The following is a 23,047-nucleotide window of genomic DNA, read 5'->3' as shown; positions in this document are numbered from 1 at the left end:
TCCTGCTCTTCTCTGCTTGGCTGGGATGGGGGTGGTCTGCCTGGCAGTTAGCTGGCACCACGGCCTCTGTGGCCTCTTGTGTCTTCTTTCCTCTGTCGTTGCTGGCCCCCACAGCCCTGGGGGGTCTTGGAGGCTGCCCCTATTTTGGGGCTCAGCTGGGGATGTTTCTGAAGAGCTGGAGGCATCCAGGCAACTGGAGTTGGCTTGGAGGGGTTTCCTGTCCCTCTGCTTCTCCTGAGAGGCCGTCAGGTCACACGTGGGCCCCCTGCCTGCTCTGGGCCTGCGTGGAGGAGGTATCCTTGCCACTCCTGCCCCCAGTCACCCAGACTCTGGGTCTGGAATGTGGCTCCGAAGAGGGTCCTTCTGACCCACTTCCTCCTTCCCAGTGGCCTGGTCAGCATTCTGTTCCATGCATCTCCCTATTCCCCCTCTTTTAAACCAATTTTAGAAAAATTGAGAAGACTATGTAAAATTTATTTTTCATCCTTTTTTTATTTGGGGGTGTTCCTTTTTTTGTGGCCATGAAGCACAGCATAGGAGATCTTAGTTCCCCAATCAGGGATTGAACCCGTGTCCCCTGCAGTGGAAGCACAGGACCCTAACCATTGGACCACCAGGGAATTACCTGTCTTTGATCAACAACTTCCACTTTGAGAGTCTCAGTAGACTTCAGCCTGTGGCATGGTCGAACCCACTCAGGGTTCTCCAGTCGGTCCGTGATTGTCCTCCACGGCGGGCACCTGGTGTTAGCCCTTTGAGACAGGACTCTGAGCAGCACATCCCCCTGTGATTCATTGCAAAATGCAGTCAGCCGGTGGCAGGAAAGGGGCGCCCAGTGCGGGTGCCACCTGGAAAAGAAATGGGCTTTCATGCAGTGCTGGAGGGCCTCCAGACCCCAAGAGGGATGAGCCAGAGGCCCCCTGCAGGATCCGGGGCACCAGTGAATAGCATTCAGCTAGCCAACCTTTACCCAGTTAGGCTGTCAGGGAGATAACGGTCCCAGTCTTTCTGATTAAGGCTTCCGGATAGAATGCACAGCCCCCTTTGGACTCACACCTGCCCTTTCAGAATCCAGAGCACTTCTGTGCTGAGGGCAAATTCCCCAGCGTCTTCAGGGTCCTTGCTCTGGAGATGACCTCTACCCCCTGACCCAGGTCATCTTGAGTTGCTTTCTCAATCTGTTGGCCAACGGCACAGGGAACCACTGTGTGTTCACAAAGCACCTGCCAGTGTCTCTGTCCCCACAATCATTTACTAACAGCATTGACCCTTGGCAGAGCCTGCAGACCAACGTGCTGTGATTTACCTTGTCTGGCAGGCAGGCCCCCAAGGAGTCCCCACTCCTGCTCCCTACTCCCTTGAGAGCAGGCTGGCCTCCTGGCGGTTTCTGACGACAGGACGCTGTGGAGGTGCTGGAGGTCACGTTGGTGGGTAGGCTGCACAGACTGACGTCCAGCTGACTTCATCGCTGACTGACGTGGTGAGCTTTGTCCATGTGTTGGACAGGCCCATGTGGCAAGTAACAGCCAGCGGGCAGCAAAGCCCACCAACCGTATGAGGGGTCCTAGCCGTGGGTCCTTCCCCAGTCCAGCCTTCGAATAAAGCCCAGCCTGGGCTGGCACCTGGGTTGTAGCCTCTTGAGGGACCCTCAGCAGAGGACCCAGGTAGGCCAATCAAGACTCCTGGCCCACAACTGTGAGATGACAACACCTGTTGATTTAAGGCACTGGGTCTGTGGTAGCAGACTCACACCGATGAAGGCGCACAGTAACCCCCACCCCTCCCACTGGTTCACTGAGCAACTCAACTCTCACTTCCCCTCTTTGAGCACCCCGTCCCTCTGCCATGCACTCAGCCCCTTTTCTTCCAGCAGTGTGACTGGGGGGTGGGGAGGGTGCAAGCTAGTGCTGAGTGCTACAAGGAGCGTGCTCCCAGTAGGTCTGCAGAACCAGGGCTCCCTGTGTCTGGCTTTGTCTTCTTGCCTGCTTTTTGAGGGGCTTCCCTGGTGGCTCAGTGGTAAAGAATCTGCCTGCGATGCCGGAGAAGAGACATGGGTTCGATCCCTGGGTTGGGAAGATCCCCTGGAGGAGGAAATGACAACCCACTCCAGTTTTCTTGCCTGGAGAATCCCATGGACAGAGGAGCCTGGTGGACTAGTCCATAGTACTGAAAAGAGCTGGACACGACTGAAGAGGCTTAGCACACACCCATGCTGCTTCTTGAGCAGGGCAGGTGGGGGCGGGGAGGGGATGGGGAGTATAAACCATGGGAGTCATGAATCCCATCCCTTCAGCTGGTGGCCTCAGAATGGACCTGCCCAGCGGTTGGCTCATGTGTGTGAAGCTTGTTGCAAGGAAGCCATTGAAAGCCCGTGTTTATCTCAGAGCCAAGCTTGTGCAGAGGATGGCAAGTGAGGGAGGCTAGGGTTCTGCTGCTGGCTGCACCCTGAACTCCAGAGATCCCCTTCACCGCCTACCGCACCATGATGGCGATGGCTGCTCCCACCAGAGACGCTAGGAGAGGGGGCGGGAACTTCTGGTGCCCCGTGGAAACAAATTAAATCAGAGCAACTCAGAGTACACGAGAACTCAGGCCAGCAGAGTGGTCCCCGGGCAGGTCAAATTCTCCAAGTAGATGTCATGACACCAGCTGCAGAGAGAGATGCTGGCAGGCACAGGGGTCATGATTGTGCCTCTAGAGCCACACTGGGAGAGGGTCTGGGAGGGCTCCGATTTGGGGCCTTAGACAGAGACCAAGCTTTATTTGATTTAAGTCACGAAAGTCAGAAAAGGTCAGTGTTGTCGCCCCTTAGGTTCCAGTTGATCTGATGGTTTAGCCCTCAAGGGGGGTTTAAATTTGGCCAAACAGCTCAAGAGGGTGCTTCAGGGGATTTCCCTGGTGGTCCAGTGGTTAGGGTCCTGCACTTCCACTGCAAGGGGCCCAGGTTCAATCACTGGTCAGAGAACTAAGATCCTGTGTGCTGTAAGGTGCCCCCCAAAAAGGTAAAAATGTGAATAAAAAAGCGCTTCAGGCTAAACTTTACCCTTACTACCAGAACTGAGGTAGGTGTCTTTATGACTGATCTTTGCCATTGTTGCTTCTCTTGCTTGATAAACAGTCCTTCATCTCTGCATTCTTTTGGTTCCTAAGTGAAAGTGTTAGTCACTCAGTCATGTCCAACTCTTTGCCACCCCATGGACTGTAGCCCACTATATTCCTCTGTCCATGAAATTCTCTAGTCAAGAATACCGGAGTGGGTAGCCTTTCCCTTCTCTAGGGGATCTTCTGGACCCAGGGATCAAACCCAGGTCTCTCCCTTTTCGGACAGATTCTTTACTGTCTGAGCCAACAGGGAAGCCCTTTATTTCTTTAAGCTCGTTAATTATTGAGACCTGTTCTGGGATGAACATCATGGCCAGGCTTAGATCCTGAAACGACTAAGACCAGAAATGGCTTCTCTCATGTCAAGAAAGCAGTGCCTGGTTCTGTTTCTTCAGCCCCCCTACCCTATCTGCTTCCGTTGGCTCCCTCGGGCTGGGGTGGGTGCATCACTGGGGCGATTTCCAGCCCTGGGCTGAGCTTTCTCACTGTTCCCCGAATCTGGCCCATGGCTTCCATCTTTCAGGGGAGGGTTGACAGCTGGCCCTGCAGAGAAGTTCTCCAAAGGTCAGGAAGCTCCTGGCACTACCAGAGGCCAGCAGCGAAGGGTCAGGAGGGGCTGGATCTAGGGGAAGACAGGGGAGGGGTGGGGGCCTTGGGGATCCCCTTGAGGGGAGATGATTTCAAGGCCACCCCAGGACAAGGACTTAGCACAGGGGGATCCAGCAATGTCCTGTGGTTGCCCGCCCCATCCATGTACCTTCCTGCCTACCTGTTGGGCAGGGAGTTGAGGCAATGTGGACCCTCCAGGGTGGTGGGGTGGCAGGGTTCAGACCCCAGTGTGGACCAGGTGGGGCACGGACAGAACTGTGGGTTGTGGCTGGGCTGCTCACCTGGGGGCTCCTGGGTGAGTGACTTCTTTTTCTCCTTTTTTTTTTTTGCCATGTGTCTTGTGGGATCTTAGTTCACCATCCAGGGACTGAACTTGGGGCCACAGCAATGAGAGTGCAGAGTCCTAACCACTGGACTGCCAGGGAATTCCCAGTGACTTGTGTTTCAATCCCCTCCTTGTCACCCATTGGAGAGAGCAGGGGTCCCACTTGTAGGGTCAAGGGCGGCTAGACACAGGACGTCTGACATGGGCAGAGGAGTGGATGGTTCCTTATTAGTCATGTGGACTCACAGCTCTGGGAAGAAGGATGCCGCAGGCCCCTGGGGCACTTGGGGTGCACTTGGGCAGGGTGAACCAGGGGCTGTGGGGGGCAGGCTTTCGTGATGAGAGGACTAGGTAGGAGGGTGTTGCTGACTTGCTTGAATAATTCTGAGGGCTGGCGGGGCAGTGACAGCAGGAGCCCATTCGATCCCGCAGTCCCTTGAGAAGGCAGGTGTTGGGCCAGTGGACCTCATCAGGGGTGACTGGGGCCCTCCCGGTTTTCCCAGCACATGAGATTGGGCCTTTCTTTGCCCACACAGCATGTGGGGTCTTAGTTTCCTGACCAGGGATGGAACCCTCACTCCCTCTGCCATAGAAGCATGGAGTCTTAACCCCTGGACCACCAGGGAAGTCCTAGATTGGGCCTTAACTGAGGCCACCCACCAGCATCTCCATTAACCACACGCTATTTGCAAGATGAGTCAGCTGGGCCTAGGTTCACATGGCCCCTGACCTGGCTCTTGGCAGGCAGGGTACCTCTGGTGTGCCAGCTTTGTCCTTAGAGACAGTGGTGCCCAGAGTGGTGGCAGGGGATGGAGGAAGGGGTGTGTCGGGGCCCAGCACACCCTGGGCACCCCCTCACTAAGCGGGTAGTGTTAGATTGGGGGGCTTGGCCCAGACGTCACCAGCCCACGCCGGGTCCTGCCCGCCTCTTGGGGGGCAGAGGGCTGTCCGTCCATGCCACCTGCCCTGGCCCGGTGGCCACACGCCCACAGCTGCAGTGCTCCTGACCATACTCGGGCAAGAGGCGGCGGCCGCTATTAATAACCAGCGCGGCTGCCCGGGGCACAGGGTGGCCTATAAAGCCAGCCCCGCCAGCGTCAGGAGGCTCCTTCAGCCCCCGAGACCTTTAGCCCCCCCGTTGTACAGAGAGAAAAAGAAAAGTAAGTACTGAAACCATCCCCCTGTCCCTCTGCCCAGCCCCACTCGGTGGCCCGAAAAGTGAGACACAGAACAATGGTGAAAGACATACCCCACGCAAAGGACGTGTGAACACAGCCTCGCCTCGGGGGCACTTCACCGGCCCAGGCTGGAAGAGGGGGCAAGGGAGGGGGAAGGGAGGAGGAGGAGGAGGAGGGGCTGGGCCTTCTCCTCCTGGACTCTCCTTGTCCTGAGGGGACAGAGCCGGGGCCCCCTCCCTGGCCAATTGACCCCAGGATGCCTGCATCCTGCAGTTATGGCTAGGGTGCTGTCTCCCCTCAGGGAGCCCACGGCTTACCCCCTACCCACCCCCACCCCTAACTCCCCAGTGTCCTCCACCTCACCCCCGGCGCGTGTGTGTTCGTCGTTCAGTCGTGTCTGACTATTTGCAACCCCATGGACTGTAGTCCGCCAGGCTCCTCTGTCCATGGGATTCTCCAGGCAAGAATACTGGAATAGAGAGCCATTCCCTTCTCCAGGGTATCTTCCTGACCTAGGAATCGAACCCCAGTCTCCTGCGTTGCAGGCAGATTCTTTACCATCCGAGCCACTAGGGAAGCTGGTGGCTGAACCCCACTCCCCGGGGTTTTGTATTTTGAGAGTTCCCAGATGGGAGGACTTACAGGTGGGCCCTGTTTGTATGATGGCAAGCTGCCTCTGCACCCTCCGCCGCCCCCTGCCCTCCCTGGCTTTTCGAAGGCTGAGAGAAGCTTAAACCGGACAGGGTGGCCATGCGGGCATCTGGGTGGACTTGGGGGGCACTCCTGGGCCACCATGGAGGGCCTGTGGCTGCCTGTCTCTCCCAGTCAGCCTGCTCCTCGCTTAAGCACTGGCTGTCCCCCCACCCCGGGGTGTGCCCCAAGGACACCCCCTCAGCGGCCTGGCAGACAGGATGCCTGAGGTGGGGGCCACCTTCAGAGGCAACCACTCTGACCCTGATGGGACTCGGGTGGGGCGGGCAGAGTTATTGCTGATTAAGAGGGCCGGCTGAGTGCTACTTGATGTGAGTGGCAAGTGCTTGGGGTGGGGGCGTCCTGAAATAGAACGAGGAAGGTGGGGGGCAGGGGGCAGGGAGCAGGCTCTGCAGCCTCACGCCCACATCCTGGGCCTCTGCTGCTGTCTTCTTCCTCCCAGGGCTGTTAGGACATTCAGGAAGGGTCCCCCAGGCAGAGCTCTGGTGGGGTGACCGGCCAGAGGCTTGCCTGGGGACGCTTTGCATGGAAGGTCACCCGCCCATGTATATGTCTGCGGTGGGCTGGGGTGGGATAGGGTATCCCCAGAGGGACTTCCTAATCAGGGTGGCCTCAGAGAAGCCAGATTCCAGTGAGGGGCCCCCGGAATCCCTCCCATCCCCCTCAATCCCCAGCAATCCTGAGGACGCACATTGTTCCCCCTTGGAGGTGAGCTGCCTGGCGTCTGGGGCCCTGTAGGGATCCAAGAAGTGGGGTGGCAGGCAGGCCAGGCCAAGTTCCTGGGGGTGGGGGTGACTTGGCCCAGGAGGGTGTCAGCCACCGGATGAAGGGCACATGGGTGTGAGTGCATCACGTGGGTGTGTGTCAGGGTCTGCCCCATCCTGGGTGCTTAGCCTGGCCCACACAGCAAGTCCCACTCGGGGCACCCCAAGTTGGGGAGTGGAGGTTTGAGCCAGTTCTCTACCTTTAGTCCAGGTTGCCTCCCCTCGGCTCTGCTGACATGAGATTCGTAAAGAGAACTAATACATAAACGGTAGTACTGGTAGGGGAGTCTGCTCCAGCCCCATGATGGGGGCAGGTGGAGGATGAATGGCCACAGAAGGGACCTCAGAGGGAGAAGGTGGGGACACCAGGAGCTGGGAAGGGCTCCTCTGGGCCTGGGGTTGGGGGAGCCTGGTGGTGATGGGTCCTGCAGGACTGTGGGTACAGCCATGTCCCAAGCCCATCTGCCTGGCCTGGAACCCTGCCTGTCGCCTGAGGCCAAGGGATTCCTCCCTTGGGAGCCTCAGTTTCCTCATCTGGAAAACAAGACTAGGTTATTCTGGTTGCCAGAGTACAGGAGAGCTCTCCCAGACTCCCCAAGTACCAGACAGGTGTCCCACAGGTGAGGCGGGCCTCAGGCTCCATCACGGAGGGTGGCAAGACCTGCCACAGACCCAGCAGCAGTGGGCTTCCCAAGCCTAGGGCAGGAGGTGAGGCCCAGGGGGCACGTTACCTGCCCAGGGCCTCTCTCCAGGATGGGCTGAGGCAGCTGGGTTTTAGGGCTGCCCACTCACGCTCCAGGCTGCCTGGTCTTGGGGCCTCTCATCCTAGGGCCTGGCACTGACACAGGGGGTGCTTGGTGGACAAGGGAGGGGCGTGTTGGGTTAGTCTTGGGGTTCTGTCTGGGGAAGGCACAAGTTAGCCTGGCCGGGCCCACGATGAGCCCGGAGCCTTCCTGTGCTGGGGCTGATCTGCTGGGCCTGTCAGACAGTTGTAGAAGGACTGAGAGATTCTTCCAGGGGTTTGAGTGGGAGGGCCATCTGGGGCAAGTGTGAGCAGCCTGGCATACTTCCCCAGCTGGAGAAGGCCCTGGTGGGCATTTCCAGACGAGTTCAAATCTGAACTCTGCTGATCGACCATGGGCAGGTCCCTTTCCTCTCTGAGCCCTAGGGAAGCGGGTCACAGGATAACCCACCCCTTCACGTGGCTGGCCCCCATCAGGGGGCAGACTCTCAGTTTGCCTGGACCTGGGCTTCCCCAGCACGGGGAACCCTCGGTGCTGAAACACGGAAAGTTCTGTGCACACTGGGTCGAGATGGTCCCCCGCCCCCCACCTCTACTGTTTTCATAACGACCAAGGTGTCTGGTGACGGGGCAGGGCTCAGGCTGCCCCAGAGCCACCTCTCCCGTGTCCCTGTCCCCTCCTAGGTTATTTTGGGCCTGGTGACCGGTGGATCAGCGTCGCTGTGCTCCGTGCCTGTGGCAAAGGGCAGGGCTTGGCAGGCCCGCTGAAACTCCCTCCTGGCCCTGCCCCAGCTCCCTGCTGCCCTCCAGGACACAGTGACCGCTCCCCGGCCCTCTACCCCAGCCCTCGCATACACTGCAGTGTGGGCAGCCGCTGCAGGAGGTAACTGATTCCAGCTGTGCAGACTGGAGGGTCCGCTACAGCCACTCAGCTGGGCCACGTGGTGTGAAAGAAGCCACAGCTGACACACACGTGAATAAGCATGACTGCAGGCCAGAAAAGCCTTATTTATAGATGCTGAAATTTGAATACATGTGATATACGCATGTCACAAAATTTAATTCTCTTAAATTTTTTTCCTCACAACCATTTAAACATGTGAAGCCATTCTCAGCTTGAAAGATGTGCAAAAACCTACAGTGGGCTGGATTGGACCCAGGGGCCATCCTTTGCTGACCCAAGTACTACATACCCAGTAACTCTAACCCATTACACTGAGCACCTGACTTATTAGCAGGACAGTTTTGTGCTGTTAGCGAGTTATGAGTATTAACGCATTTTTAAAATCTTGTTCAGTCGCTAAGTCGTGTCCGACTCTCTGCAATTCCATGGACTGCAGCTTGCCAAGCTTCCCTTCTCCAAGAAGGGAGTCCTTCACCATCTCCAAGAGTTTGCTCAAACTCATGTCCATTGAGTCAATGATGCCATTTTTAAAAATAATATTTTTATGCTATTTTTCTTTTTGGTCATGCCAAGCCCTGTGACATATGGGACCCCTGACCAGGGATTAAACCCACTTCACCTGCACTGGAAGTGTGGAGTCCCAACCACTGGACCATCAGGGAAGTCCGACATTAATGCATTTTGTTATTAAAGTCACAAATGTCGAAAATTCCACTGAATAAAAGTCACATTGGGAAATTCCCTGATAGTCCATTTGGTAGGACTCGGTACTCTAACTGCAAGGAACCCAAGTTCAATCCTTATTTCGGAAAATAAGATCTCATAAGCAGTGTGGCATAGCCAAAAAATAAAGTTACTTTGGGTGATTTTTTTTCTTATCAAGACCTGGTGAATTTAAAAAAAAATATTTATGACATGCAGGATCTTAGTTCTCTGACCAGGACTTGAACCCACGCCCCCTGCAGTGGAAGCACAGTCTTCACCACTGGACCACCAGGGAAGTCCCTAGAAGACTTTATTTTTAAATTTGTATTTATGTATATATTTGGCTGTGTATATATTTGGCACGTGGGTTTTATTTCCCTGACCAGGGATCAAACCCAGGCCCCCTGCATTGGGTGCTCAGAGTCTCAGTCACTGGACCACCAGGGAAGTCCTCCAACTTCTCCTTGTATGGACACCAGTCATACTGGATTAAGACCCACCTTCATGACCCAGTCACATTCTGCGGTCCTAAGGGTCAGGGCTTCAACATATGAATGTGAGGGCACACGATTCAGCCCAGAATAGTGTCATTTGCTCTTTGGTTTTGATGATTTGAAGCGAGGAGACACTTAACAGGTTCAAATCCCGCTCAAATGTCTCAGGACTCGGTGTTCTGAGCCACTAGGTACACAGTTGCTCGACAGCCAGGGAGGGACGGACACCAGGCCCTCCTGACCCCGGACCTGTGGGCTCCTTCACCTTTGCTGCACTGCCCCTAGAAAGACTAAAAGTACGGGGACCAATCATCTCGGTTCTGAGAGATTTCTGGGAAAACAGGGCTTTCTGTGCTAACACTAGGAAAGTCCCCAGTACGTGGGGATGGCTGGTCACCTTCCTAGTGGCTGCACTGGGCCTGAGCTGAAGCCCCTGCCCCAGCTGGGCTGCCTTCCACCTGCTCAGCACTCTCTTCTTTGTCTCTTGCTCTCTGCTGGGTCGTGAGGCTGCAGGGGCAAAAGGCAGTGGTGAGCGCTATGCCGGGTGATCTCTGTTAGCAGGAAGACTGTGTTGAGAAGGGGCAGCATCCGAGCAGGAGGCTTCCGGCTGGGATACAGAAAGTGAGCGATTTCCCAGGAGCCTGGGACCCCAAACATGGGGCGGGGCAGAATTTACAGGACCGACCCACTGTGAACCAGCCCTTTCTGCGGATCTCCACAGGCCCGTCTGTGAAATGGGTATACACGATAAACTGAACCACCAGCCTTCTAGGGATGGCTCAGGAACACGGAGAGTGTCCTTAGGAGCCTCCTGGATCATGAGTAGTATCAGCTCCGATCACGGGGGAGGTGCCGGGGTGCAGTGAGGGTGGGGCTCAGCCAAGAGCCAGGGGCACCCTCAGGCTGGGCTGACCTCCCAGACGCTGCTCTGGGCCATGCTGCGCCATGTGTTGAAAGCTGGCAGGAAATTTCCCTTTTGAGGAAAATAGGCCCAAAGACCCTCAAGCAGCCACCCAGGGCCACGCTGCCGTGGGTCCACCAGGTGGAGACTGCCACTGCCCGGAGCTCTCAGCGTCACCCCCGGAGGTCACCAGTGCACTGAGCAGAAGGGCCGGGAGGGGCCCTCTCGGCACCTCAAACACAACAGGCTGGACCCCAACGACTAAAAAACAGATCAGGTTTATTTAATAAGTAAGCCGCCGTCGAGGTTACGGATGGATGCATCGTGGGCCCCAAGCTGCTGGGCTGTGAGCGGGGCGTCCACTCTCATATGTACAAGACTTCCCGACGGGAATGGTCATGCGGTGTCCGGCTGCAGCGCCACCCGCTGGCCGCGCTGTGGCCGGAGCTGTGTGTGGGTCCCTGCAGTGGGGGCTGGGCCCCTCCTCTTGGGCCTCGCTAGGAGCGGTTCAGGAGTGAGTTCTGAATGTCTTCCAGGACCTGGTGGAAAAGCTCCTCGCGGGGCTTCATGCCATCCAGGTACACTGCAGTTGGAAAGGCCGTAGTCAGAGGCCCATGGGGCTCAGCCAAGGGAGGGCCAGCTCCCTGGGGCTGCTGCCAGCCAGCTCACAGCAGGGCTGGCGGACTGCTGGGTCAGGAGGAAGCAGACCCGCAGAGTTAGGCAGCTGGGACAGGCCAGCCTCTGGGCCCCAAAGCAAGAGAGACTGCTGGCGAGACTCGAGGAAGGCCTTCCAGGTTTCCCACCAGGTCCCGGCGGGGAGAGGCCGGCCTCATCTCACTCAGGGACTTACCCACTTCCACACCGTTGGCCTCCATCTCCCGCTTATATTTCTGGTACATAGGCCACACGTGGCCATCGAAGAGGCCAGGGGGATCAGGGACCGCGTAGCTTCGCGTACTGGGGAGGGAGATGGGCAAGAATGAGCGACACGCAGGTCACCTGAGGGTGGTGCCAGCGCAGAGCTTGGGCTGCGGGAACTGGGTCAGGAACGGGGACCCCACGGAGTCAGGGGCCCCGTGTTGGGTGCTCCAACTTCCAGCATTTTTCCCAGTGGGCCTGGGAGATGCCCACAGCAGGGCAGGGGTGGGTCATGCTATCCGGACCCCAGGCTGTGGGCCTCTGGAACCCAGCACCGGCCACCCAAGTGCCTGCTGCCAAGCAGTCTGCAGCTTCAGGGTGGCTGTGTATCTGGCGGGCATAACCCATTTCCTGGTCCCCCCGGGGACGCAGACAGGGCCCCCCAGGCTCACCTTCTCCTCCACTTGCACTCTTCGTAGGGGACGGTCAGGAAGTACCTTCGGCTGTACAAGTCCAGTAGGGGCCTGGCAGGGGGGAGGATATGGTCAGCGCCCGTGGGCCAGAGCACACAACCCCAGAGCCTCCAGGGATGTTCCTGGGTGACAAAGGTTGGATGGGGAGAGGGGTCTGGGCTGATTAAGTTAGGGATGAGCGGGGGGACCAGCAGTGGCCAGTCTCCTGCTATGCCCACTGCACCCCCCTACTCTAAGGGTGGAGTCATCCCTCTCTCCCAATTCGGGGGCCCAGAGAGGTACAGTGTCTTGCCCAGGGCCACCCAGCAAGGTTGGGGATCCCGCCCAGCCTGCTCTGTCTGAGGAAGCTGAGGTACAAGACGGAAGACTCAGTTCCCCCAGGAGGTGTGGGTTTTTGCCCCAGACCCTTGGGTCCGACTCTGAGGCCTGCCCCCGCCCCACTACTCCCACTGCCCCGATCCCAAGCCTCCCACACCCCCAGGCCTTAGTGTTCTGTCTGTTGAAATAGAGACTCGGTGACCTAGGAGGGCCTGCATTGCCCGGGGCCGATATCCAGAAATGCTCACTTGTAGCTGTAAAGCAGGAAGCCTTCCAGAATGAGGATGTGGGTGTCTGAGGCATCCAGTCGGACGCTGACCCCGTGGGCGCGGGCAAACTTCCGGGGGCTGCTCACCCAGGCCTGCACGGTGCTCAGCATGGCCTCCATGTCCAGGGACTCCAGCACTGGGGGGTGGGAGACAGGGAGTTGGTGGGGTGGGGGCTGGGGGGTACTGTGGGCAGGGGCGCAGGGCTGCCGCCGTCGATTCTTACCGTCCCACTGTTTGAAGCCGTCCTCCCCAACTGCTATTTGGTCTTGGGGCTGAAACAGAGGAGCCCAAGCCGCGGGCTCAGTGCCCGCCTTCCCACCTCACCCCACCCTGGGGGAACAGCGCCCGGAGAGCCCCCTGTGAGGGTCCGGGGGCACCTGCTTGCCCCGTCCCCCTGCAGCTGAGAGTCACAGGCTCTGAGGTCCCAGGCAAGGCACTCAGAACCCCCTCCCCAACTTCATGACTACTGGTATCAGGAGTGGGGACCAGTTACATCCATAGTAAAGTTGCCCCTCACCCTCAAAGCAACGAGGGTGGGCTCAGAGCCCATTTTGCAGACAGGAAAGTGGAGGTGCAGAGGATAAAGGGCACCGCCCAGGTGACACATCCCCTGTGGGAATTGCAGTTTCCCCATCTGTGCCCTGAGAATGTGCCAGGCACATAGTAGGTGTCAGTAATTGAGAACGTCGTTGAGGCTCCTTCTCAGGCCGCCTCCCTCCCCTGCCCCTGGCCAGGGCAGCCACCTTGAAGAAGTCATCCTGGTGGATCACACAGCAGTTGGGCAGCGCCTTGAGGAGGTTGTTGGTCAGGGTAGTCTTGCCGCCGTTGGTCATGCTGTGGGCAGAGCATACTTGTGAGGTTGCCTGGGTCCCTTCTGTGGGCCTGTCTGGGTCTGAGGGGCCCCCAGGATCAGACTAAAACCTAAAGCACAAGGCTGTAGTGCTAAGAGGGTATTCATCTAAAGTTCTATTCATCTAAAGTCAGGGGATGAGATGGTTGGATAGCATCACTGACTCAGTGAACTGACTCAGATTGCTCGATGAGTTTGAGCAAACTCCGGAAGACAGTGAAGGACAAGGAAGGCTGGCATGCTGCAGTCCGTGGGGTTGAAAAGAACAGGACACAACCGAGTAGCTGACCAACAGCAACAGAAAGTCAGGGAAGGGGTTCTGAGTGGCCAACCTGGGCCTCCCCGCAGCCTGCTGCCCACTGCCCACTTGGGCCAGGCACAGGCCTGCACTTGCCGGTGGGGAGAAACAGAGAAAAGCGCAGAGGATGTGAAAACAAGCTGACAGGTTAACACGCAGTCTCAGCTGGGGTCATGGAAGCACTGCTTTCCGTGTTCGGACTCATTCAGTGTGACCGCAAACCCAGGAGGTGGGGCTGGGAGCTGGTCTTACAGACCAGGAAACTGAGGCCCACGTGTGACCTAACCTCTGCAGGCCTTTTAAAAAAAGCCAGACTATTAAAGCAAGTGCTAAGTGGAAAACTGCAAACCTGGGAAGAGGCAGTCACCTTAGGACAATGGGTGGGAATTCCCTGGTGGTTAGGACTCCATGCTTTCTCTGCTGAGGGCCTTAGTTTGATCCCTGGGTGGAGAACTAATATCCCACAAGCCATGTGGTGTGGCAAAAATAAAATAAAATCCTCAAAAAGCAATGGGCAAAGCAGGGTGACCTGCTCAATCTCATCTGCCCGGGCTATCTCTGGTTTTAGTGCCCAAAGTCCCAAATCCTGGGGATCCTTCAGTCCCAGGAAAAGCAGGACGATGGTCACCCTAAGGACTCTAGACTGGGGCCGTCGAAGGACACAGAAGGGTGCCTGTCAGGCCTTTCTGGACGTGAGTGTCCCTTTGACCTGGCTGTCCCTGCCCCAGGAATCAGGAGTGGAAAGCTGAGTGTGGAAGGAGGGAGTTGCAGCTTTTAAAAGAGCTGGTGGGAAAGGAGACCTCCATACATGAAGGGGAGCAGGTTAGAACATGCCTGAGGTTAATCTTAGTTGTTGCTGACAGGCTCACCATGCCCTCAGGGCCGGCTACAGAAAGGGGGGCCCTTGTCTCATTCTGTTAGGGATTTCAAGAGCGTAATGGAGCACTTAAGCAAACGCAGGGTGGACCCAGGGCAACCTCCCAGATTGGAGCTCCAAGCCAGCCTGGCTTCTGCTAAATGCTTCCCAGGCGTAGTCCTAAAAGGCCACAACCCCCAGGAAAGCAAGGTCCCTGCCTGAGGTCAGCAGAAGGAGCTTCTAGAGGCAGGTGCCACACAGTAGAGTACCACTCTGAGGCCCCCACCCCACTGGCCCAGGAGCCTCTGGGGTTGGCGTCTCCCCATCCCCACCCCCTAGCGCTTCACGGAAGACCTGCCTAAGCTTTATAAAGTCTTCTATCCCCAGGGAGTCTAGCCCAGTCTGGGTGCGGGGTGGGGAAGGGACTTACAGTGGGGAATTTCCCAATAGAGGGCAGAAACCCCCTCCCAGCACTTCGACCTTGGGCATCGGGTCCCTGCGACACCAGGCGCCAGGCAGCCCTCCATTCATTCCCCTGGCCTCCTGCCCAGGCCGCCGGCTCGGCCCGCACAGGGGCGCGCCCAGCCGGCCTCTCCCTCCTCCGCGCGCTCCCGGGCCGCTCACCCTCCAATGCCCACGATGTACTTCATCTCGGCGCGGAGGGGCGGCGGGGACCGCGGTTGGCAAGCTGACTCCTGACTCCCGGGTGCCCGGCTGGGCCCGACCCCGCAGTGCGTCCCGGCTTCATTGAGAAAACCCCGCGCCTTTATAGGCTGGGGCAGCCCGGAGGCCGCCCGGAGGGAGGCGGCCCACCGCCTATGGGGAGCGCGGCTGCGCGGTGAAGTGGGCGGGCGGGGTGGGGGTTGGGCGCTGCACCTGTTCCCTCTGGATGGAAATAGCTCCACGCTGCCTTTTGCCTAAATTAGTCACTGGTTGGCCAGGCAGGGGGGTGCGGGTGGATGTCACCCCGCTCCCTCTCCCCTCCTCCTACTCCTTCCCTCCTCCCCTTCCTGGCCAGGCTGCCCAGGGGACAGATAACGGGCCACACACTTTCCCTCCCTAAAAATATCCAGGCCGGTGTGTCCCCTCTCCTGACCCTGACATTAAGGCCGGTTCTGGTGGCTGAAGAAAGGAACTCATACCTCCCCCCTGGGCCCGGTCTCCAGCCACAGCAGCCGGCCAGCCAGCCGCAGGGGCTCCACACAGCAGGGGACTTCCTTTTCTAAGGGGGTTGCTGCCAAGATGGGCTTAAGGTCCAGAGCGGTGAATCCCAAGATAGCTTCGTTCAGGTGACCCTGGCCACGGGAAAATCTCAGCGTGACACCAGGGGCCCGTTCTATGGGCACCCACGTGAGGCCTGGCGTCATTGGGTTTAGCCTCTGGCCTCTCAGAAGCTGGCCGGGGTAGGGTTGGGGAGGCATGGGTCTGTGGATCCCCCGCCTACAACACACATACCTTACTGACCAGCTGGGAGTGTATCCCAGACCCTGACTCCCCACCAGAGGAGACCTTTTGCTTTCAGGACCCCCTTTCTTACTCTTGAGAACTACTGAGGATCCCAGGGAGCTTTGGTTTAAATGGATTACTGTTGGGTCTTCCCTGGTGGTCCAGTGGTTAAGACTCTGTCCTTCCAGTGAAGGGGGCATGAGTTTGATCCCTGGTCCGGGAGCTAGGATCTCGCAAGCCACTCGAGGTGTGGCTTCAGTAAAGAAATAAATAAATGGGTTATTGTCATGGATAATATTTACCACACTGTAACTTAAAACTGAGAAAGATTAAAGCCTTTTTAACTTTTAAAAATGATAAAACTACATGGTCACATAAATGTAATATACATATGTATTTATAATTTTGTTGATTTGGGGCTGCCTTTGTTGCTTTGCCTGGACTTTCTGTAGTTGCCGTGAGCAGCGGGGGCTACTCTTGGTTATGGTGTGTGGCTTCTCTTGTTTCAGAGCACAGGCTCTAGGCTCGCAGGCATCCGTAGTTGCAGCACATGGGCTCAGTAGTTGTGGCCTTTGGGCTCTGGAGTGCCTGGACTTCAGTCGTGGCGCACAGGCTTAGTTGCTCCAAGAAATGTGGGATCTTCCCAGACCAGGGAGGAACCTGTGTCCCTTCCACTGGCAGGTGGATTCTTATCTACTGAGTCATCAGGGAAGTCCACAAATATGATATTTTTAATGAAAAATAATAGTTTTTTAAAAATTCAGGGAGGGGGGCTAGATAAAATTTAAAACTTTTTTGTATTGAATGACATTATTAAGAAAGTGAAAAGACAATGCAGGGGATGGGAGAAAATATTTACAAGTCATACATATGGTAAGGGGTTATTAGAATATATAGAGAACTCTTAGAAGTCAGCAACAAAAAGACAAATGACCCAATTTAAAAATGGGCAGACTCTGAATAGACATTTCTTCAAAGAAGATATACTCATGGCCAACAAGCACATGAAAAGATGCTCGGCATCACTGATTACCAGGGAGATGCAAATGGAAACCACAGTGAGGGAATTCCTTGGTGGGCCAGTGGTCTGGACTCTGGGTTTCACTGCCAAGGGTGCGGGTCAACTGCAGGCCAGGGGACTAAGATGCTGCAACCCACAACCCAAAAAATGAATAAATAACCCACAGTGAGATACCACTCACACCCACTAGGATGGCCATAGTCAAAGAGATGGACTATGTGTATGTCAGTGAGGATGGACAGAGATGGCAGTCCTGTGTGTTGCTGGTGGGCATGGGAAATGGGGCAGTCTCTGTGGAAAACAGTTGGCAGTTTTTTGGACCCAATTTCACTTCAAAGTGTCAACCCAAGAGAAATGAAAACACACGTCTCCACAGATGCTTGTCCATGAATGTTTATAGCAACATGACTCATAGGAGCCAAAAGGTGGAAATAACTAAGTGTCTATTAGCAGATGAATGGATATACACACTGATCCATTCTCCCATGGACTATTATTCTGCTATGAGAAGGGGAGAAGCCCTGACACTCGCTACCACATGGATGGACCCTGAGGACACGACGCTCAGTAAGAGAAGCAGACACAGAAGGACACACAGGGTGTGACTCCACTGATGGGAAACATCCAGAACAGGCCGATCCACAGAGACGCCGTTCGTGGTTACCAGGGCCTGGGAGAGGGCAAATGAGGGGTGATTACTTGTAGGGTGTTCTTCTGAGGTGAGGAGAATGTTCTGGAATTATATAGAGGTGATATTTTCAGAGCACTGTGAATGCACTAAGTGTCACCTAATGGTATACTTTACAATAACGGTTAGCTGCATATTATGTGACTTTCGCCTCAGTTGACAACAACGAAAAAGCTGAGAACCTTTCCAGCTACAGTCAGAGAGATAGGACGCATTGCTACAGCAGGAGGGTCAGAAAGATAACCTGCTGCTGTCTGTGAAGATGGAGGAGGAACCATGAGCCAGGGATGTGGCGGCTCTAGAAGCCAGAAAAGGCAGGAGTCAGTTCTTCCCTGGAGCCTCCTGTGGGACCAGTCCTGCCCTCATCTTGATCTTAGCTCTATGAGACCTGTGTCCGACTCCTCACCTCCAGAACTGTCAGAGAATAAATTTATATTGTTTAAATAAAAAACTTTTTTTTAGGTTAAAGAGTGATATTCTCTCTGTGTGTGTTCAGTTGCCAAGTCGTGTCCGATTCTTTGCAACGCCATGAACTTCAGCATGCCAGGCCTTCCTGTCCTTCATTATTTCCCGGAGTTTGCCCAAGTTCATGTTCATTGAGTCAGTGATGCCATCCAACCACCTCATCCTCTGTCGCCCTCTTCTCCTCCTGTCTTCAATCTTTCCCAACATCAGTGTTTTTTCCAGTGAGTCAGCGCTTTACATCAGGTCGCCAAAGTATTGGAGCTTCAGCTTCAGCATCCGTCCTTCCAATGAGTATTCAGGGTTGATTTCCTTTAGGATGGATTGCGTTGATCTCCTTGCAGTCCAAGGGACTCTCAAAAGTCTTCTCCAGCACCAGAGTTCAAATGCATCAATTCTTCGGTGCTCTACCTTCTTTATGGCCCAATTCTCACATCTGTATGTAACTACTGGAAAAACCATTGCTTTGACTGTATGGACCTTTGTTGGCAAAGTGATGTCTTTGCTTTTTAACACTTTGCCTAGATTTGCCATAGTTTTCTTGCCAAAAAGCAATCGTCTTCTAATTTCATGATAGCAGTCACCATCCACAGTGATTTTAGGGCCCAAATCACTTTAATGTCTGGTTTAGAAGGATTCTCGCATCTGCTTGTGGTTCAGCCGGTTTCCATAGTTGTTTTGGTCGATATACAGGAGAAAGGGCTTCCCAGGTGGTGCTAGTGGTAAAGAATCTATCTGCCAATGCAGGAGCCATAAGAGACGTGGGTTCCGTCCCTGGGTTGGGAAGGTCCCCTGGAGGAGGGCATGGCAACCCACTCCAATCTTCTTGCCTGCAGAATCCCATGGACAGAGGAGCCTGGCAGGCTACAGTCCATTGGGTCACAAAGAGTCAGACATGACTGAAGTGACTTAGCATGTACTCACAGGAAGAAAAATCTAGCTTTACACACAGATAAAGGAGGATTTTTAGCCTGTTTTAGGTCATCATGGGTAGTTTTCTTTGTCCTACACCTGAACAGGATGGAAGGAGGTTTATGAAAGTGGACTGTTCTTTTTCACTCTCTGCTCCATTAAAGGTCATTGGTCTATCTTTGCACTTTGTTTCTTCGCTTGTTTTTGTTAAATGGTTTTTTAAATAACTTTATTTTGTTTATTTATTTTTGGCTGCGCTGGGTTTTCGCTGCTGTGTGGGCTTTTCTCTAATTGTGGAGAGTGGGAGCTACTCTCTAGTTGTGGTGCTGAGGCTTCTCATTGCGATGGTTTCTCTTGTTGGGGAGCACGGGCTCTAGGGCACACGGGCTTCAGTAGCTGTGGCTCGTGGGCTCTAGAGCACAGGCTTAATAATTGTGGTGCCCCTTTGCTGTGAAAGCATTGAGTCCTGACCATTGGACCACCAAGGAAAGAAAGTGAAAGTGTTAGATGCTCAGTCCTGACCGACTCCTTGCGACCCCATGGACTGTAGCCCACCAGGCTCCTCTGTCCATGGGATTTTCCAGGCAAGAATACTGGAGTGGGTAGCCATTTCCTTCTCCAGGGGATCTTCCCGACCCAGGAATGGAACCTAGGTCTTTTGCACTGGCAGGCAGATTCTTTACTGTCTAAGCCACCAGGGAAGTCACTTTGAATGGATCTTTTTTCCATATATGATTCTGACCTTGAAGACCCCCTGAAGGAGTCTCAGTGATCACCACCCTCACCCACTCTGGCCTACTCTTTAAGAATCCTTGGTTAAGAATTCTGCATTTGAATCCTGGTTCTGCCACCTGCCACATGGGGGAACTCAGGCCCCACCCTGGCCCCTCTGTGCCTCACTGTTCCCATCTGTAACAAGGGAGGCTGCTGGCTCCAACCAAAGGAGGGAGGATGTCTGTGGCTTTGGGCTCCCACCCCCAGGAGTACGAAGGGAGGATGCCCTGCCCTGCCCATTCTCTACCTGCCCCTCAGCTGCCAAAGTTGCTGTCATAGGGCCTTTGCACATGCCATTGTCTTTTCTGGGAACCACCCCTCCCCTTACCCAATCCTCCTCCCTCGGGCTAACTTTGACTAAGCCATCCTGCATCAGCTTGGACCTCCCCTCTTGCAGGAAGACTTTCTGGATCCCCACTGCCTCTCTCCACATCATGAGTTCCCCCCCGGGGCAGGCAGGGCCATGCATGTCTTGTTTTCTGATGTATCCCCAGTGCCTACCAAGGTCAGGTCCACTGATGGTAGCGTCCTTCCCTCCCTAAATAGTAGCAGAGGGAATGAATGAAACAGGAAGGGCCAAGAGATCTTTGAACCCAGCCAACGGCTTCCTAGGTGGTGCTAGTGATAAAGAACCCCCCTACCAATGCAGGAAACCTATGAGGCTCGGGTTTGATCCCTGGGTGAGGAAGATCCCCTGAAAGAGGAAATGGCAAACCACTCCAGTACTCTTGCCTGGGAAATCCCATGGACAGAGGAGCCTGGCAGGCTACAGTTCATGGGGTTACAAAGAGTTGGACAGGACTAAAACAACAGCATGCGAGTGTGCACGCTGGCTGAAACACAAGGGGATTTCAGCAAGAATCCTGCTAAGTTAGTGTAGCTAGAATACCCCCTTACCCTTCATGTCCCCTCCTGTGATCTTCCGTTCACTGACCCCACCTGCTCCTTGGCTGTGAACCTGCTTGCCTGTGCTATCTCGGGAGTGGAAACTGGCTCTATGCTCTCTCTGCCCTCCTGCAATGACTCCTGAGTACAATCTGCTTTTATGGCTTGAACTGTCGGGCACTGGTTTTTCTCTAAACCTGCCCTGTGTGACAGCTAGAGGGAGCTTTGTAAAAACCCAGATGGGGGCTTTCCTGGTGGCTCAGGGGTTGAGAATCTGCCTGTTAATGCTGGGGACGTGGGTTCAATCCCTGATCCAGGAAGATCCCGCATGTCTCGGAGCAACTAAGCCTGTGCCCTGCCACTACTGAGCTCTAGAGCCTGTGCTCTAGAGCCTGGGAGCCCAAACTACTGAGCCCATGTACTGCAACTTCTGAAGCACGCGTGTCCTAGAATCCACGCTCTGCAACAAGAGAAGCCACCACAATGAGAAACCACACCACAACTAGCGAGTAGCCCCTGCTCTCCTCAAGTAGAGGATCACCTGGACAGCAATCAAGACCCAGCACAGCTAAAACTAAATAAATAAAATAAAACTGGGGAAAAAAAAACAACACCCAGATTGGGGGCTGTCTTTCCTGTTTCATCACTCCTGTGCCAAACATTCCTCCCATTCTTATTTGTGTTTAAAAGAAGCACACTGGGACGTCCCTGGTGGTCCAGTGGCTAAGACAGGCTTCCAAAGCAGGGTGTGCTGGTTCAATCCTTGGTCAGGGAACTAAGATCACACATGTGCGGTGAGAACAAAAAATAAAAGTAACACACTATCCTCACCCCCAGGCCCTGCCTCTCTGGCCCCCCATGACCTCCCTCCGCTCCTATTTTACTGGGAGGACCAGCAGTGGCTAAGACACCTGCTGAGGGTCAACCAGTGGTGGGGACATAGTGACTGGTCTGGTTAAGAATTGTTTAACAGACTCATATGGCTGTTAGACTAGTGGCTTCAGGCAGGACTGACCTGCTTGAAGGTCAGAGGTCAGGAGAGGTCACTGGGGGCAGTGACCCTCCATTCAAACGTGGCCACCAGGGGCAGTGTCAAATGGCCAAGACAGGGGTCTTGTCCACTGCCCACCCCCTTTCCTCTCCATTCCAGCCCCTTCTGGCTGTGAGTTCCCTCTCTTAGCAGCGGGGCTGGACCCGTGACCCTGAGCTCCATCAGCTGCCCCATGGGCGGGGGAAAAGCCAACTCTCTGTGTCACCTCTGGCTCAGTTTCAGTGGCAAGAATTTCCCGGGAGCCTCGTTGTAGGGCATGCGGCCCAAACCATGGGTGACAGTGACATTCCCTGGCAGGGCCCTGCTGGGAGGCCTCTGGGTCGGCTCACCCTGGCACACGGGCTCCCAATACAGACCTGCCTGTCCCTAAAGAGCCCAAGGTCGTTGAAAGTGACCATCCCATGCCATCCTGCGAGATTCCACTGATGGGAAACATCCAGAACAGACCAATCCATAGACACAGAGAGTGGGTTCCTAGTTGTCAGGGGCTGGGGAGTGCCTGCTGACGGGAACAGGGTCTCCTTTGGGAGTGATGGAATATTCTGGACCCAGACAGAATATTCTGGGTATTCTGTACAACAGAATGTGCTAAATGTGAATGTGCTAAATGCCATTAATGATAAATTTTAAAAATAACTCATTAGGCCCTGTTTAGCTCTGGCTTTGCAGTAACACCCAGCTGTAGCCAGTCCAGCCTCAGGCCTTCTCTGTCTGCACTCCTCCAGCCAGTCTTCATTTTTCTGCTCCTGTCTCACCCAACTCTGTCCAGCCTCCAAGCCTTGGCCCTTGCCAGATACCTCTTGGCCTGCCCAAAGGCCTGGCTAACTGTTTCTTCTCTCTGTGATCTCTAACCAGAGAAGACTCTTCCTCCAGGGAGCCTTCCTGGATTTTCCTCCTGATCCCTAGTGAGGCCCTGGTTCCGTGTGTCAAACTCCCTCACCGGGCTGGGAGCAACCTTGAGAGGTGCGTGGTCCCTGAGGATCCCCAGTACAATATTGTGAATGTGCTAAATGCCATTATTCAGTGAATAAATGAATGAATGAATGAGGTTCACAGGAACCCCCTTAAGATACTCAAAAGACTCAGTGGGGTGGCAGAAAGGGGTGGGCCCGTCACCTCCAGACACAGCACCCCATGGTCGCAGCACCAGTTCTGCCATCTTCAGCTCCTCCTCCTCACCACTCTCATGCCAACCGGCTCCCTCTGCCTGAGGCCCCCTCCCAGTCCCCGTGAAGATACCTTCTCTGTGAAGGGCACCTCGCTGGATGTCACAGGGGTGGGATGGCAGAGACAGGTGGGTTGGCATCTGTTGACTCCTGCCATCAACCTGATGGAGACTTTGTGTGAACACATGCATCCTGGTATCCTGCCACCAGCAGGTCTCAAAATTGTGGGTGTGGGTAACGGGAGGACTCCTCTTGTACCTGGCATGGGAGGGCTGACTCTCATCC

General features: G+C 55.2%; 1 protein-coding gene across 1 annotated transcript; it reads right to left on the bottom strand.

Moving 5' to 3' along the window:
* Positions 1–10,697: 10,697 nt before the first annotated feature.
* NMRK2 (nicotinamide riboside kinase 2) lies at positions 10,698–15,163 on the bottom strand. Its single transcript, XM_043466199.1, has 7 exons — positions 14,982–15,163; positions 13,097–13,187; positions 12,577–12,625; positions 12,333–12,489; positions 11,746–11,817; positions 11,286–11,392; positions 10,698–11,018 (listed from the first exon to the last, which is right to left on the bottom strand). Exons 1-7 carry the CDS (start codon positions 15,005–15,007, stop codon positions 10,933–10,935), a joined length of 588 nt encoding a protein of 195 aa, XP_043322134.1. The 5' UTR covers positions 15,008–15,163; the 3' UTR covers positions 10,698–10,932.
* Positions 15,164–23,047: the final 7,884 nt, after the last annotated feature.

Source organism: Cervus canadensis, chromosome 4 (assembly GCF_019320065.1).
Source record: "Cervus canadensis isolate Bull #8, Minnesota chromosome 4, ASM1932006v1, whole genome shotgun sequence".
NCBI classification, from domain to species: domain Eukaryota; kingdom Metazoa; phylum Chordata; class Mammalia; order Artiodactyla; family Cervidae; genus Cervus; species Cervus canadensis.
Note: the sequence above shows the minus strand (reverse complement) of the source record. Positions and strands in the feature narration are given on the sequence as shown.

Excerpts from the sequence above, each read along its gene's own strand:
- NMRK2 (XM_043466199.1), bottom strand. The coding sequence starts at position 15,007 with ATGAAGTACATCGTGGGCATTGGAGG. Across the intron at positions 13,188-14,981 it reads TACATCGTGGGCATTGGAGG|CATGACCAACGGCGGCAAGA; the intron begins GTGAGCGGCCCG and ends CTCTGCCCACAG. Across the intron at positions 12,626-13,096 it reads ACCAGGATGACTTCTTCAAG|CCCCAAGACCAAATAGCAGT; the intron begins GTGGCTGCCCTG and ends CCTCTGTTTCAG.